This window comes from Camelina sativa, chromosome 6 (assembly GCF_030686135.1).
Source record: "Camelina sativa cultivar CO46 ecotype springtype chromosome 6, ASM3068613v1".
NCBI classification, from domain to species: domain Eukaryota; kingdom Viridiplantae; phylum Streptophyta; class Magnoliopsida; order Brassicales; family Brassicaceae; genus Camelina; species Camelina sativa.
The window spans coordinates 18,283,948-18,300,042 of NC_141885.1; the positions used below are offsets into that span (position 1 = coordinate 18,283,948).

General features: G+C 35.2%; 2 protein-coding genes, 1 long non-coding RNA gene and 1 pseudogene across 13 annotated transcripts; 2 read left to right on the forward strand and 2 right to left on the reverse strand.

The window, feature by feature from the left end:
* The first annotated feature begins 230 nt into the window (after positions 1-230).
* Positions 231-2,133, forward strand: LOC104791393 (uncharacterized). 2 transcript variants are annotated; one of them, XR_768899.3, is made up of 6 exons: positions 231-366; positions 1,022-1,116; positions 1,371-1,447; positions 1,517-1,603; positions 1,690-1,785; positions 1,869-2,133. It is a non-coding gene; the product is annotated as an uncharacterized LOC104791393 (long non-coding RNA). The 2 variants fall into 2 exon arrangements; XR_015559207.1 differs by having other exon boundaries at positions 1,517-1,580.
* Positions 2,134-3,337: 1,204 nt separating this feature from the next.
* On the reverse strand, positions 3,338-6,543 carry LOC104791394 (putative receptor-like protein kinase At2g42960). 5 transcript variants are annotated; one of them, XM_087453290.1, is made up of 10 exons: positions 6,418-6,543; positions 5,828-5,905; positions 5,471-5,655; positions 5,242-5,306; positions 5,106-5,150; positions 4,758-4,997; positions 4,322-4,534; positions 4,187-4,241; positions 3,872-4,081; positions 3,338-3,793 (listed from the first exon to the last, which is right to left on the reverse strand). In XM_087453290.1, exons 7-10 carry the CDS (start codon positions 4,333-4,335, stop codon positions 3,680-3,682), a joined length of 393 nt encoding a protein of 130 aa, XP_087309416.1. In that variant the 5' UTR covers positions 4,336-4,534; positions 4,758-4,997; positions 5,106-5,150; positions 5,242-5,306; positions 5,471-5,655; positions 5,828-5,905; positions 6,418-6,543; the 3' UTR covers positions 3,338-3,679. The 5 variants fall into 5 exon arrangements, 4 of the variants coding, with proteins under 4 accessions (XP_087309416.1, XP_087309414.1, XP_087309415.1 ...); XM_087453288.1 differs by having other exon boundaries at positions 4,758-5,001; XM_087453289.1 differs by lacking the exons at positions 5,828-5,905; positions 6,418-6,543 and having other exon boundaries at positions 4,758-5,001; positions 5,479-5,581.
* Positions 6,544-6,633: 90 nt separating this feature from the next.
* LOC104791395 (sec1 family domain-containing protein MIP3-like) lies at positions 6,634-10,033 on the reverse strand (annotated as a pseudogene). Its single transcript, XR_015559206.1, has 5 exons — positions 9,836-10,033; positions 9,519-9,673; positions 9,042-9,177; positions 8,501-8,795; positions 6,634-8,340 (listed from the first exon to the last, which is right to left on the reverse strand). The product of XR_015559206.1 is annotated as a sec1 family domain-containing protein MIP3-like (transcript).
* Positions 10,034-10,435: 402 nt separating this feature from the next.
* Positions 10,436-12,044, forward strand: LOC104791397 (uncharacterized). 5 transcript variants are annotated; one of them, XM_087453291.1, is made up of 5 exons: positions 10,436-10,627; positions 10,725-10,814; positions 11,148-11,232; positions 11,314-11,493; positions 11,579-12,044. In XM_087453291.1, exons 1-5 carry the CDS (start codon positions 10,598-10,600, stop codon positions 11,848-11,850), a joined length of 657 nt encoding a protein of 218 aa, XP_087309417.1. In that variant the 5' UTR covers positions 10,436-10,597; the 3' UTR covers positions 11,851-12,044. The 5 variants fall into 5 exon arrangements, 2 of the variants coding, with proteins under 2 accessions (XP_087309417.1, XP_087309418.1); XM_087453292.1 differs by having other exon boundaries at positions 11,419-11,493; XR_015559209.1 differs by lacking the exon at positions 11,579-12,044 and adding an exon at positions 10,945-11,069 and having other exon boundaries at positions 10,580-10,627; positions 11,419-11,472.
* Positions 12,045-16,095: the final 4,051 nt, after the last annotated feature.

A 16,095-nucleotide genomic window follows, 5' to 3' on the forward strand; every position in this document is an offset into this window, starting at 1 on the left:
TTGTTTTGGAGGACTCTAGTACAAAATTTGACATTTCAACTTAGTAACGAAAAAAATATATTTATATAGGTGCTAAGACTACCTTCATTGGGAGGTACTCTCATGATCTTGGGCCCCAAATTTTGAATAAACAATCCATTTCAGGTCCAATAAACTGAGAATCAATTCTTTAGGAAGCACTTTCAGCAACGCAAGAGAACCGCGACGTGGCTAATTGAAATTGGCTAATGAAAAAATTTAAGACATATATATATATATATATATATATTTTTTTTTTTCATTTTTCCTTTCTTTCTTCGCCGATTTTCTCTCTCTCTCTTCTCTCTCGACACAGAACGGCGACTCAATGGCTAATTAATTCTTCTGGTGAATTTTGCTTGCTTGATGTTTGATTGCTTTCTTTAAGTCTTAACTTGTACCATTCAATTCTAGGGATCCTATGTGAAGTTTTTTTTCAGAACTCAATTGAAATTGGCATTGACTGTTCTCCGTTGGTATGATAGGATTACGTTGGGCTAGGTTGGTGTTCGATGTAGTAAGGGGAAGTTTATGAGAAAATGTATTATGAAGTTTATTAGATATGATTCTCACTTTCTCAGCACCAAAAGTGTTAAATTGCTAGACATGAGAGCGTTGCATTATATGAATTTGCATGTGTTCTTTAAGATATGTGACAGATTCTTCAGTTATCATTTGTATTTCTTTAGTGGTACCTTCAGCTGTTTTACTATCCAAGATTTATGGAATTGATTCCCATCTTTTTCATTTTCTTTTTGTCAACTTGGCTTCTGTTATATAAGTTTGATTGCTTTACACAAATACTTTTGCACTTTGTTATATAACAAGTGTGGAATCTTGCATCACATGGTAATTATTCGTATGCTTCAGCATCATAAAAGCATTTTGCAGTTGGGATCCTTTATTTTGCATATAGATGATGATGATGATGATTCGAAGAGTGAGAGTCTTTGGTTTAATTTTTATCTAAAATTAACTGAAGATCCTTTCTTTGTAATTTAAGTGGAGGAGAAAGAGTGATGGACTCATCAAAATGGTGGTGGATTGGAAATCACAACACTACTAATTTCTCTCCTTGGCTTCATTCTACTCTCTCTGGTATTTATCTTTTTTTCTTTATTTTCTGATTTGGTTCTGCTCATGTCAATTTCTTAAGTTTTGATTTTGGTATATGTGTGTGTGTGTGTGTCTGTCTATTGAATTCAAAGGTAATTTGTTATGATGTTCTGTGACAATTGAGTAGTGATAAAAAGGTGTTTAATCTCATTGAGATTTTTGACATGGTGAAGTTTGCTTTTGCTAATGTCTCCATCCAAGTGTTGATTTTGGTCTATGGTCTGTGTGGTTTATAGGTCGCAAAAACCTGTATTATTACGAAGCTACAACAAACGAAGGAGATTGTGTCTGCTGCTTTGTTTGACATCATCAGGTTCCAATTTTAAACACTATTCTCTCAAAATTTGGGTTGGAATCTTGAACTGTGTTTTTTGGTGTCAAGGCCCGTCAAATATGCCATGTTGCTCTGAAACGGGATCCTGAGTTCATCAATTGTGTTCAAGAAGGTACTGGGGAGAAGCACCAAAAGGTAAAAGATTTCTTTAGGTTGATTTGAGTGAATGACCTGTCCTCTGATTGGATTTATCGGTTTCTTGTGTCTGTTATATCTCTCAGGTCACACAAATGTACACGATTGCATCACTGGATAGACATTTCTCGCTTCTATATGTGCTTCTTAAAGAAGACATCGCTGATAATGTGGACTATAAGGTAACACTGTTTTAAACTGCAGGTTCTGTTTTTTGTTCCTCCAGGTTTTGGTTTTGAAAACTGTAATTTCTGTTTTGATTTAGACTTTGAGGGAAGCTTTGCAGCTGGTGCATAAGCCTGAGAATGTGGAGTATGGATTCTTCAGCTCCACATCTTCTTTCTCATTCATTCTTATTCTTATTTTCCTGCATCTCTTGATTCTTCAATATATGGTCTATTAATGTCTGTTTTGCTTGTTTTTGATTCAGATTCTGCCAAAAACAATAGCTTCTTTGATCATTACACAACATTTAACTTTTGATTTTGTAGTTTAAGCAATCTTGCTAGTGGAAGGATATTTTATGTAAATTTGTTAATAGGTTGCTTACATTAGTTTAATATTAATTATATGTTTAATTTAATTATGAGCAACCTAATGCAAGTTCTCTAGTGGAGATGCTCTAAGTAAATTTGGTGCTTTCTCGTCAAAACATATATAATGTATATATATATAGTGTTTGACCCTAACAATTCATATAAATATATATATATAAGGTTTATCTTGGATGAGATCAACGGTCTCTTTGTATAATCCCGTGATTAAAAATAAAAGCACGGTGATGCATACATAGATTTTAAGAGACGTTTCTCTCTTCCTGACGCCATAGAAATCTTAAGGGTTAATTGCAGTCACATCTACTTTGGGTTCAACTTGTTGCACCCACACCTACTTTACAAATTTGATATACTTTGTTAAGTTTTTAGCTTAGGTGTCATTGTTAGTTGGACAATTTTGCCCATTTCTTCTTTCTCTCCTCATTTTCTCTATTTTTCTTTTTTTTGTTATTAACCCTTTACAATATGTTATGATTATATATACAATATGTTATGATTATATATATATAAACAAATGTTATGATTATATATACAATATGTTATGATTATATATTTTTTACATTTTAAGATACATATTGCTATATTTTTTACAAATAATGTATCCACAATATTGTATCCACAAATAGTTATCCATGTGGACAAATATCGTATCCACAAATTGCACTATAACCCCATATGTTTCGATATGGATATGTTGTCATAGTCACCTGAATTGATGTGTATTACTTCTATTTTGTATGAAGAAACACAAGTAACTATCTATTAACAATACTGCAATTGACTATCCACTTATCATTGAACATATGTTCAACGACAAATGGATACGATATTTGTCCACATGGATAACAATTTGTGGATACATTATTTGTCAAACTTATCAAAATGGATAATCCAGATCGAATTTCATATAATCTAAAGTGATAAGGAAAAAGATCTAAAAATTTCACCTTCTCTAGATTTCCACCATTATTGGAATGGTTTTTAAAAACTTTAGAAAAGGAATGTGAGAGAGAAAGAGAGAGAAACATAAATAAGTTTTTCTCTTTCAATGGATGAGCAAAAGCAAAACAATGAAGAAGAAGATGTATTGTTTGGTTGAATAATTGAGAGAGAGAGATAGAGAGAGATAGAAAGAGAGAAAAAATAGAAGGGGTTATAAGGAGTGAGGGGTAATATGTAATTAAACTTGAGAAAAGTATATGAGTAGTAGAAAGTGGGTGTGAGTGTTAATACTTTTGGAGAAAGTGGACGTGGGTGCAAAATTCCCAAATCTTAAACACATGTTTTTGACTGACAAATGTTCCCTACCGACAAGACAGGAATAATTAACTCCAAAATAATAGGAGTAAATACTATAGTCCTAAATAAATGCCTCCGAAGGTTGCAACAGTCATCACTCCCACATGCTCTTTTGATCATCTGGGAGAGACAGAGCAAACCAAACGTGTGTGATCATCAATCAATTAGTTGCTAAGTAGAAAGAGAACATCTCAAGACTTGAAGAAGCTGCTGTCTCATTCTATTTCTTATTCACAAGTCTTCTCTGAGTCTCTGAACTACTAGGACCAAGAGATTCGTCTTTGGTCTCAACAATCTCCATGCTCGCTGTTCTGTTTCTTCTGTTTCTCCTCTCCTGCCATAACATGAAGATTTTGTTTGAATGAATACAGAATTTATAACAATTGTTACAGCTTTGGACCATCATATGTACCTTGTGAAAAGGGTGTTCATCGGATTCAAGGATCCGTGCAACCTGACTCATTCTTGGACGTTTCTCTGCTTCAGGATCGACACATCTAAGGGAAACCAAAAGTGCGCGTTTCAGAGCACTTTTACTAGGTCTAGGTTCAAGTCTTGGATCCACAACTTCTTCAGCTCTTCTTGTTCCAACCATCATCTTTAGCCATTCAACAAGATTCACCTGCCAGCCAATACACAGACCGATTCATGATATTCTAGAAACCAACATACTCATAACCAAGATTTTCAAGCAATGTACAAAATCTATACCAGTTTTAATTAGTACCTCATTAGCAGGACGGCCATGATCAGTTACCGCTTCAAGAAGCAAGACACCGAAGCTATATATATCGCTCTTTGTAAGGACATCATCTGAGAAGATAATAATGATAACCATGGGTACAAAAAATTTGGACTTTACCCAAAGGTACCCATGACTCTGGTTGTGATATGACTCTCACTCGAGTCCAAGAGCTTGGCCAAACCAAATGATTCAGCATTTGGAAACAGTTGGAAAACTTTTCCCCGATAATCAAGATTTTAAAGTCTACTAGCTTCACTTGAGCTGCAATTTGGTATGGAGATCCGCTGCTCTAGATAACGACTGTATCGATACTGGATAACCCTTTCCCATCTGCAAAAGCAATTCTTTTAGGCTTAATGGATTCCAAACGTGTTTCTAGAAGGAGACATTAGGTTTGATCTACAAGCTTAGTGGAATGCATTCACATAGCCAGCATGTTTTGAAGCTGCAGAAAAAAAAAAAAAAAAAAAAAAAAAAAAGCAAAGACAAGTACTCTCTAATCAGCCAAACAATAATCTCTCACCAAAAGTTACAAGTTCACGGTATGACTTACCCTCTTTCAATCCGGCTGGCTTTGCTAGCAAAAGGGCGTTCATGAAAGCACTCGTAAAGCGTCTTAAGGAAAGCTCATCTGGTTTTCAGGATAATGAAAGTCAGATAAACTTCAATTCTTTGGGAAGAGATGTCACCTTTCCAAGTGGCACATGAAGAATAAAAGTTTTATCCATTCTAAATTTGGTATGTCCAGCTTTTGCGTCTTTGACTGCTTTCGTAACAACCTTGGTCACACTACCTTGCTACACAACAAGTATAATATTCCTTCAAATTAATTTAAGGGCAAGAGGTAAGCATACCAACTGATAAATTAGAGTAAGATGCTGAGTGAAAGAATCAAACTCACTTTGGGGTTTGGCATCAAACCGTGATTGTTAAGAATCCTTGATATCTGCAAATAAGCAAAAACCATATGTAATGTGAGAAGATGTCGCATCCTTCATGTTCCAAAGAATTTTATATAAGTGCTCATATCCAAGAACCTTGTAAACACGGGGCATCATTTTTGGAGTTGCAAGACATCTATCAAAGTCGATCTTGCCGCTTTCTGCAGATGGAGTTAAGTACAGATAAATTAATCTGCTATTGGAACACAATTCAACAAAGAAAAAGATTGTCTCGAGAAATGAGATACAGAGCCAAATGCAAGCATGTTCAAATAGATATCAGAAGTGAATTATCCGAGGAGGCTGAAGTAAAATGCATTGGTACCTCCTTACTCAAGATTTCTTCAATGAGCTCAAGACCACCAACGACATCAGCTCCCTCGGCAAAGAAAGCCATTATTTCTTGTATTATATAAGTGGCTGGTAAACAGAAATTCCCATTATGGATTAGAAAGACGTTCTTTTTACCTTCTTAACAGAGTGGGGTAGAGCCAAAGTACCACGAACTATCTGCAGTTTAAATAGTGATATCAGTCAGTCTAGAAATAAAGCCAGGGAGAACAACTGTTTTTCAGATTATATGATTAGGAGTAATCAATCAAATGATAAAGACTGAGATCTTTGATTAAGAACAGGCTAGAGAGATTTATGTATTTCCAGAGAAAAGAAAAGCAACAAATACCAGCTCAGATCTGCCATTTTCAATGCCCAACCTCACGTGCGCCTCAAGGGTTTCATCAAATTTAGCCTTGGCATTAGCCTGAACCATTGATGAAAAACAACATCAGAACGGAAAAATATATGAATATAAGGGGATGCACGAATTAATGAGTCCATATTCACTGTTAAAGCTCGTTCTGTCCTCCCTCACTCTACTTGAAAATCAACTCAGCAACAACTATTACCAGTTTACAGAATCCACAACTCTCACAGTGCCACCATTAGACAAAACTTGCATGATCTATTTACTCGTTTGAAGCTCCCTACGTAAGAACTTAGCCCCTTCTAAACTAAACCACAGCTAGTACCAAAGCTTCCAAGCCTTCTATGTTTGATCGGGTCTCCTATGTTCACATTATCTAGTCAAATAATCCCAATGATCTTAGCATCCTTTATAATACTCAATTAAAGTCCCCTAGCTACGAAACAAGTAAAAAGATAAATCCTTCGACACAAAAAGTTCATGGAACCCTAAACAGTGTAGCCTTCCATTCTAATACAATGGCAGCTAAGTTGAGAAATCAAACATGTGGGTGTAAATTGAATCCAGACCTTAATCTCTCGAGCTTTTCATAGCTGCCATTGTTCTTCTCAGTTCCTTCACTCACTCGAGGTTTTTCGTGTGAAATGTGATTTTTTTTCTTTTTGGGTTGGGGGGATTTCTCAATTTTATTAACTTAAAAAGCTTTTTCTATAAATGTTGCAAAGCTTGAGGGACCAAATATGTAAATGATTTGGCGATAGAATTAGTAACTAGCTTATCCACAATTCGTACCCAAATCTCTTGTTTTCTCTCGAAAATGGAACTGTAGTTTCGTAAATTTAACATTCGATCATATTCATGGTTTTTTTCAAGCTAATAACAGTCGGTGGGTTATGAGAGTGAGATTTTTTCGGAAGAGATCAAAAATGGCTGAACTGTCCCAGCAATAAGTCGAACATGTCGTCAGGAGTTAGAAGTGTCGTTCCTCCAATAACAAACCTGACCAAGACCAAACCTTCCAAACCCGCTTTTTAAAAACCGTCCGACAGTAGAAGAATGGTATTCTAAACCAGGTATCTCTTGTTTGCTCTGCTCAACACTTTTGCTATAAGCCTGTAGAGTAGCCCTTTGTTTCCAGAAGGATCGCCAGAAAAGCTGTTTTCTGAAGCCAATGAGCCTTCTCTTAGTGGTAGATTCAGCTGCATATATCGTCATAGGACTCGTCTGCTTTACTATTGTCAACGTCTTCCTCTTCCTCGTCACCCCATTTTCCCCATGGATCATCATCAAGAGCATCAATGTCTAATTGATCATCAGCGGGACTTTCTTTGGTTTCCTCGGACTTGAGACGATTCAATCGGCCCTCAAGCTCTTCTGTCAACCCATTCAGAAACTTGAGATTTCCAACTGATGGATTCTCGAGAACAGCATCGACAATGGCTTCTTTTAGAAAATGCTCTTCTTGCCAAGAGAAAGGCCCACCTGAGCCAGATGTAGGGAAATTTTCGCCAGCAAGAATGTAACCAACAATTGTAAGGAGCAGGGCATCGCGAAAAGATAGCAGCCCTCAGCGATGAGGTATCTGCTTTCTCATTTTTCTTAGCTTGAAGTTCTGCAACAGCGCTTTTGTTAATCAGGCCACTAATTTGAGCAGCCGCAGCCAATCCCTGACTCGTATCACCGGCACTCACATTTAACATCATCTCCGCACTACTAAAAGTATCCCATTCGGCATTTTGAGATCCATCAAGAGCATCAGCTGTAGCTGCCCCTCTAACTGAATAATCCCTTTGTTTTTTAGCAAAGACGACTGGCTTTGGGAAAATGCTCTGATCATGGCCTGGAGCTCCGGTTTTGTAGCATAACCAGGACGAGCTCTCACGTTAACAGAGATATTTTCGCGACGCAGAGCCTCTTGAAGCCATTTCTTTACCAGTACACTTCCATCCTTTGTTTTCCTATCAATCATGGCCTCTAAGTAAGGTGTTCCTCTAAAACATTCAGTAGCTGTAGCGACAGGAGATCCATTTAGTAGTTCAGTTCAGTTGGTGGTAGATTTCTTGTCACACTGATTAAGCAGAACTACATTTTGTGGATCAGAAGTGTATGAATACCAGCCACGTAAAAAAGCTTCAAACTCCTACAGGAAAACCAGAATCCCGAATCTTGCTTGGTTCTTCATTAAGCAGTTTTCCAAGCGGCACTTGAACATCAAGAGAAGGACGATTAATGCTTGGGACCCCCTGTTTAAGCTGTTCTTGTGAAGAAAATCTTTCTGTCCGAGGCAAAGATGAAAAGATACGATGGAAAAGTGAATCTCCGTGACAGCAGGGAGTGGGTAAGATCAAGTGTGCGGTCAACAAGTAACAGGCCGGCAGATCGCTTACGTTACGACGCCCTACATCATAAAGACTTGATGACATGTCTGTCAGAATCTTTCCAACATTCTTTGATAGGTCACCAAGTGAAAATATTTCCAACTTCAATTCCATCTACAGTTTTTAAAAAGCAACAACATGGTCACAAACTTCAGAAAAGGTACGGAACAAGTTAAATTAATGACAAACAAGCGAAACAGATATCTTCATAGTGTTCTAGCTCACGTACTTCATGAACATCATGAATAAAAACGATTTATGCGTTGTTAATTACCTTAAGAGCCAGCTGGTAAAGGAAATGTGCGGTAAGAGTTGCACCAGGAGGCAAACCAAAACTAAGAGAATCCTAATGTTGATGGGAAACGGACGCTTCTGCGACTGATCCTTGGGAAGGTAAGACAAACGCTCGAGGAGTGAAAGGACAAATAATCAAGGGGGAGTGGTGCACCGAAACTACCAAACCTTCTATACCACCTGACGAACTGTCTTTAGATATTTTTGTCGCTTTCTTAGTATGTTCATTGAAATCCTGGACCTAGAGGCGAATCAAGGATGGCTGAGTGAGATCCCTGTACAACGTTCAAAATCAATAAAGTAATTAGATGATATATCTTCAGTAACGCAAGAAAACAAACACCTATTTTGAAGAGCCTTATATATGGAAAATTATTATGAAGGAAAGGGATCCGTAGTGCTGATAAGCCAATAGCTTATGATTGTACCATGAGATATGCCAATACAAATGTCAATTTTTACCAGGTAAAAGAAGGGATAGATAAACGAATGAGGCAAAAGATAGCGTTAATGATGAGCACCTCTGAAATAGACGTGAATACTGTGCAGTGCTGAACAGCTTCATGGGTGCTTAGAAATCGTAGCATCATTGAGAAGCCGAGATGTCATAGTCACGATTCTCTTCGCACAATCAGCCTTTGAATTCCAATCAGCCACCTAGAGCACAATGCATCAAGAAGTCACATCATCATAGGAAATAAATCAGAAGATATCACACTTTCTAGGTAATATAATGCCCTTTATACCAAAAGTATGGAATCGGGAAAAGCAAACAGAACAATTACAAGAAAAATAACTTCAGAAAGACAATCTAAGCGGTGCCTAAGCCATTCAAACTCAAATGCCAAGATCGCATACAATAGCGTCACAAAAATCAATTCAATCTTCCCATTGAGAGTTGATAAAAATGCAGAACGAATAACAGTTCTTCCATTTCTCTATCTAGATCCTCAATTATCATACACTAAACGTTAATTGATCACATCTTTCTATTAAACAGTATCGAGCTTACCGCATCTAAAAAAAAAAAAAAAAGTCATATTTTCAAGGCTGCAGACAGCTCGAGCACCAAAGGGAAAGCTCCTGCAAACTGGAAACTTTCTCTGCAGCCAGCATCAATATACACAACCGCATCTTTGACTTCGTTTTCTATCTGCAAAACAAACACATTTGACAGAAGAAACAAAAAAAATTGAGCAAGACCACACAAATAGAACAAACAAGATCATGGAGAAATCGTAATGATTAACGTGAAGCAGATCAAAACGGATAACATAATGAGACGGGGAAAAAAAGTGAATTCCGATTTTCTTACTTCGCGGATCGAGTTAAAGACAAGATCTCGCGACTTCGACCAAAGCCATTGGCCCATTGCTCTCAGCTACGTTAATCGCTAATTCAAGTACGAGAAATTGATACAATTGGTCGAGATATACTGAAATCGCCAGCTAGAATCAAAATACTACTGTGAGATGTGTTGTCTGAATCAGACTACTGCCTGAACCATCGGAGACGAAACGAATTCGCTTCGCCGGGAAATCTCTCACCGACGACGAGCATCGTAATCTTAGCTTTTTGATATCGTTCGTATGGTCGGTCGTATCACTTTGTTCGGCTTTTACCTCTTTGTGGGCTTCAAGCCATCTCTGATAATGGGCCTATTTAATTCTAAATTTATACCATGTTTTATTTAGATATAACTTTTTCATAATTATATGTCCAACTATGTTTAAAACAAAAATATTAACTATTTTGACATATGTCAACATCAGATTCATGATCCTGCAAATGGCAAACTTTATATAATAATTAATAAGATACTAGTAATTAAATTATTTGGATTCAATGTTGGTATATTTATTTATTTCCCTAAAATCTAAATAGTTAAACCAATAGAAAATAAATGGGAACAAAAAGGTGGAGATGAAATTAAGAAGTGGTGGGAAGTCATAAAAACAGTAGATTGTAAATTAAAGGTAAAAGCATACTTTACTATCTCTCAAAACCCCCAAATCCAATACAAAAACAGGAATTGAATCTTACCAAAAAAAAAAAAAAAATCACAAGCAAATTTGAAATGGCGGAGAACATCATCGACGATCCGGAGGTAATATGATTCACTGTTCCTATTGATCTCTCTATATGCTCTGATTCAATGTCTCATGGTACAAGAGAGTCTGATTTTGTTTGGTTTTGTTCATCAGTTGAACGTTGTTGTTGCCGCAACTTCTCAAGGATCAGGAATCCACCCTGAAACGGCTGAAATGGCGGAGACCATCATCGACGATCCGGAGGTAATTTGATTCGCTATTGATACGAAACTATATGTTCTGATTCAATGTCTCATGGTACAAGAGAGTCTGATTTTATTTGGTTTTGTTCATCATTTGAACGCTGTTGTTGCCACAATTTCTCAAGGATCAGGAATCCAACGTAACAAAGCTTTGTATCTGGTTGTCAGTTCAAATTGGGACTTAAAGGGATTTGAGAGAGCAAGTAAAACTCTCAATCATGCTTGTGAAACCCAATCTGGCGTGGGTTATGCCGAAGTTTGTGCCATCAAATCTTCTTTTCTCATGACCCCCATTAACCTCGTTAGTGATTGTTTTTCTTCTTCTTTTCTGAAGGAGGATTTTACATTATGCGGCAAGTGTCTTTTGATTATGCCTATTACTGATTGTGGTTGCTTGCTATGTAACGATTGCATAAGCAGTGAGTTTCTTTTGCTTGTGTCTACTTTCTAAGCTTATTGTTAATTAGTACTTATTTCTAAGTCTGTTTCGGAATTTGCAGCCCATGTATCTAATATGGTTAAAGAAGGATCTTTGCTTGCCCTTTGTCCCATTTGCATGAACTACTACCTAACTTCTAGGTTTCTTTTTGAAACACTCTTTCCAGTTGTGCGTAATGAGTGGACTAATCTCTTGATTGAAGACTTTAAAGAGAAAACAAAGAAAAACTTCATTTCTCATGGTAATGTATATAATTAGTAAAACTTTCACCACCTCTTTTATGTGTTTCATGGAACGCTTTCTCTCATATGATCACTTTTGGCCAGGTGTTGAAGTTGTGTGGAATCACAAACACATCATTGGTGCTTTCTTCTTTGCCTTATATGTGACCCCTAAGTCAATCGATAGTCTCCACACCATTGCCAACTCCCTTGATGAGTTGAAAACAACTTTTGTGGATGTCAAAAATGGACTCAAATCTTGGATAGAGGATCATCCAAGAACTGTGGGTGAATTGAAGACTCTGCAGGATCAGTTTGAAGATGGGGGCTCTCCTTCAAGCCCTAGGTTCTGGGGTAAATTTGTTAGGTCAATCTAAAGCCTCCTCTGTTTCTTTTTGCCAGAACAATGAACAAGTTGTATTTATTTTCATCTTATTTGCTTACTTAGATACAACTAGATTAGGACCCGCGGTACACCGCTGAGCAAAATTATTTATAACTAAAATATTTAACTTATAAGTTGTACTTGTTGGTTAAATAAGTTATAATTATATAATAATTTTTAAATAAATCATATAATACCGCAATATAATTTTTTTTTACATAATATTTATCTAATCAATTTAATTAGATATGTCTATTCTCTGATACCGACAATGTTAACAAAATAATGAAATGATGTTTTACCCCTGTGACACCGAATTAATGATATTTTTTAATTTATATAAATATCGATAAAACCCGTCCCACTATATAATCCCGTCCCGAAATATTTTAACTCACACTATATAATCTTAATTTTTAATATTTTTAACTCACATTATATTTTAACTCACATTATATCATCTATAAAACCCGTCCCACTATATAACCCCATCACGGTATAATATTTATCATTTTTAACTTTTTAAAAGTTTTAAATAGTTTTCATATTTAATCTTTTAAAAATCTTTAAAATAAAGAACCGGAATAAACCAAATAAAAGTTTTTAAAGTTTGAATGCCTGATAAATCAAGTATTCTACTCATTTGTATTCAGAATCATTTTGGTCTCTTTTATAGTATGACTCTGAACCATTGCCCAATTTTTTTAGACGATGTGGAATATTGTACCCATATATTTTTATTCATCTATTGAGTAATATATGTCCGTTTTAAAATTTTTGTATTACATCATATGCAGGAAAAAGCCACAATTTTTATTAACTAAATGTAGTATAGAATAATTCAAGATAATTTAAATAACTCAATATGAATTTAATATTGGGAAAATTACGTTTTAAACCTTCAAAGTGTCACTGGGTAGCACTTTAAACCTCAAGAGAATTTCACTAACATTATAAACCTTTAAAATGATTTTACTGACACTTTAAACCTTTAAAATGATTTTACTAACATTTTAAACCTTAAAACTAACTTTCATTTTTGTAGTGCCATTAAAAATAAAGAATAATAATATCCGTCAACGCGGAATAGTTAAACTATGTTGGTTTAATTTAAATTTTAATTAGTTTTAGCTTTTATAAATATATAGAAAGATAAAAAAATAAATTTATGTTCATTTTCATTGTAGACAAAACTTTTACAACGTTACTCTTCACATTACTAATCCTTTTAATAAATGCATCTCCACTGGATTCTGATTCAAATCGACTGACTTCTCATTGGAAACCAATGAATCTTCTAAATATATTGTCGTCTTCAATTTTACATTTGTCAAATGTTTTAACCTTACTTCTGATTCTTCATTTTTCATTTTTGCTTTGATATTTTTTTTTATATCAATCGTCATAAATAATTAAATTAATTAAATAAGTATTTAAATCAAATCAGTATAGTTTAACTATTTAATGTTGATGGATATTACTGTTCCGTCATCTTTTGTGGCTGTACAAACATGAAAGTTAGTTTTAAGATTTAAAGTGTTAGTGAAATAATTTTAAAGGTTTATAATGTTAGTGAAAATATTTCAAGGTTTAAAGTGCTATTCAATGACATTTGAAGGTTTAAAATGTAATTTTTCCATTTAATATTAGTGTTGACAAGTTTACTAGTGAACAAGACTAGTTCATAACTTCAATACGAATAAATTAAAAGTGGCTCTCACGATTATATATAAGCAAAATCTCAAGTGTTTTAATTTACACAACGCATACAACATTCACACAAGAAATCAAATCATAGTCGAGCCAACATGGGAAGAGCTTCTCGGTCTAGACAATTGGCAAAACCTATTCGAACCACTCACTTCGCTGACTTATCCTTCGAGCCGGCGACTTCTATCAAGCCACTTTACGACACTTTCATCAACGACCAAACCTCTATCTACTGTGGAGCCAACCGTTAATGGGCCTATTTAATTCTAAATTTATACTTTTTTTTTCCTAAAAAAAATAGATGTTAAAGCAAGGAGAAAGCTTGTCTTATTCCATAGACATAATAGAGTATATATAAAAGATACAACTTGGTGAACAAGCATTAGGTTATAATCTAATGGATTATTAATGGACCTTAATGGGCATCCACTAAATCATACATAACACTCCCTTTTGGATGTCCATTGTAATTGAATAGATGTAAATGCGCGTAAGATGCTGCCTCATTAAAAAGTTTACCAGGAAAATTCAGTGGGAAAAACCATGGTTAAGGGAAAAATAGTGCAGCTCGCTTTTACTCCCCCTCTTGAGTACATCACTTGAAATCTTCAAAATGTCGCAATCCAATATGATGAAGTAACTTCTTGAAGTAGTGGTTGAAAACGCCTTGGTAAATTAATCTTCACTTGAACAAATGTATAGAACATGTATATCACCGTACATCACCATTCTTCTGTAGGTTATTGGTCTCTTAAATGACTCATCTTGATCATTATCTTAATTTCTCATGGTCTCATCAGTGTATGTCAGAGACTTTAAAGATGATAGTCTTTCACCATTGGAATCATAATATTCCTCTCAAGATGTTTATCTTTTGTGTGTTCTTTGTTGTCTTGTTAAAAACCTTTCATGGAAAAACCCAATGGGATAAAAACCATGATAAGGGGAAAAAAGTACAACCACGCTTATGATCATATTTCTCCCCCTGAAAGCATCATCTTCAGGTTATTCATTATGACCATATATATCATCTTTTTTGAACTGTTATAAACAGAGCTTTAGTGTACAAAAGCACATATGAGCATCAGTCCACAATCCTAAGATTTTTCATTCCATTATGAGATCCATAAGATCAACAACAATGATCTACACCCAGGATTCTCACCTAAAGATAAACTCTCATCATTTTCTCCCCAAAGTTGTCAAAAGTCTACAAAACTTTTCTCGCTTTGACAACGTTCTCGAGGGTTATAATATATTGCTTCTAGCAATATAATCACTTTAAGAGATAGACTAAATCAAATCTTGCTCTTACGATCACAATCATAAGGGATCTAAATTAGTTGCTTCCACCAGATCTCTCATAAGTATTTTCTGATAATCATTGTACTACTATATGAGCACTTATGTCCCAATCATTTTACACTTTCAAGTGTAAGGTCTACATGTCCAAATATTATCTCTTCAAGAGACTTGAACTATTTCATAGTTACTTCTTTCAATGATTAACCAATCATTCTTTGTGTATACTTTTCAATAAAACTTTTATATTAACCGCGATTTATGATCCTCGATTTTTTTTATCCATAATATCATCAACTGCAATACTACATTCTTTTCTTTATGATTCTCAGGTACCTGAATCTCTTTGACTCATGTCTACATCTCTTCTGGAGATTTCCCATAACTCTTTGCTTCTTCGGTGCCATATTAATTCATGCTCCTTTTTTTTTCCGAAGATGCTTATATTTGGAACCATAAGTCTATCACACGTCATGCGATCTTTAGACTTACTAGCAGTTGATCTTATCCAATTCTAGGATATTAATTTCATTTCGAGCATAGCTAGTATGTGACTTTGTCACTCAAGGTCAGAAAATGCCTTCTATCATATTTGCTAAACTTTGCAAATAAATTATATTTTCAATTTCTAGTGCACATTTCAAAGTACGAGGATCCAGATAATTTTTCCCAATTTAGTTTCCAGCTGTTTATTTTCTCTCCCTCATGATGGAAAGATTGACTCACTGAAACAACAATCTCTGCATCTCGAGCCTCAATTTCTTGAGATATTCAATCTTCAAAAGATATTCATAGCCAACATATTTCCAACATTTTTTCAGATTCCATCTTATATCATTGTGGTGGAGCAACCAACATGTATAACACATTTAGATGGAATATATCTGGTTTCTCACCCAAACCAATTGTAATGGGGATTACTCATGATAATCTGTTGGCCCGATGCGAATTTATTGACATGTAGAATCATTTATGTCAATTACTTAGCATGGTTTCACCACCATTGTCAATTAACCAAATACTCTCGCAAACTCAAGATTGCATATTGATAACAAACATATATCGTGGATGATCAGTCCACAATATCTCTTTGTATACATACCAGAAAATTGACACTATCCAACTTCATTGGGTCGGTGAAAGTCATATGATCGGCTTACTTTGTAAAGCAGCACATATAAGAAATCACGAGGATAACTCTAATGAATCTTTTCAGAAATTTCTG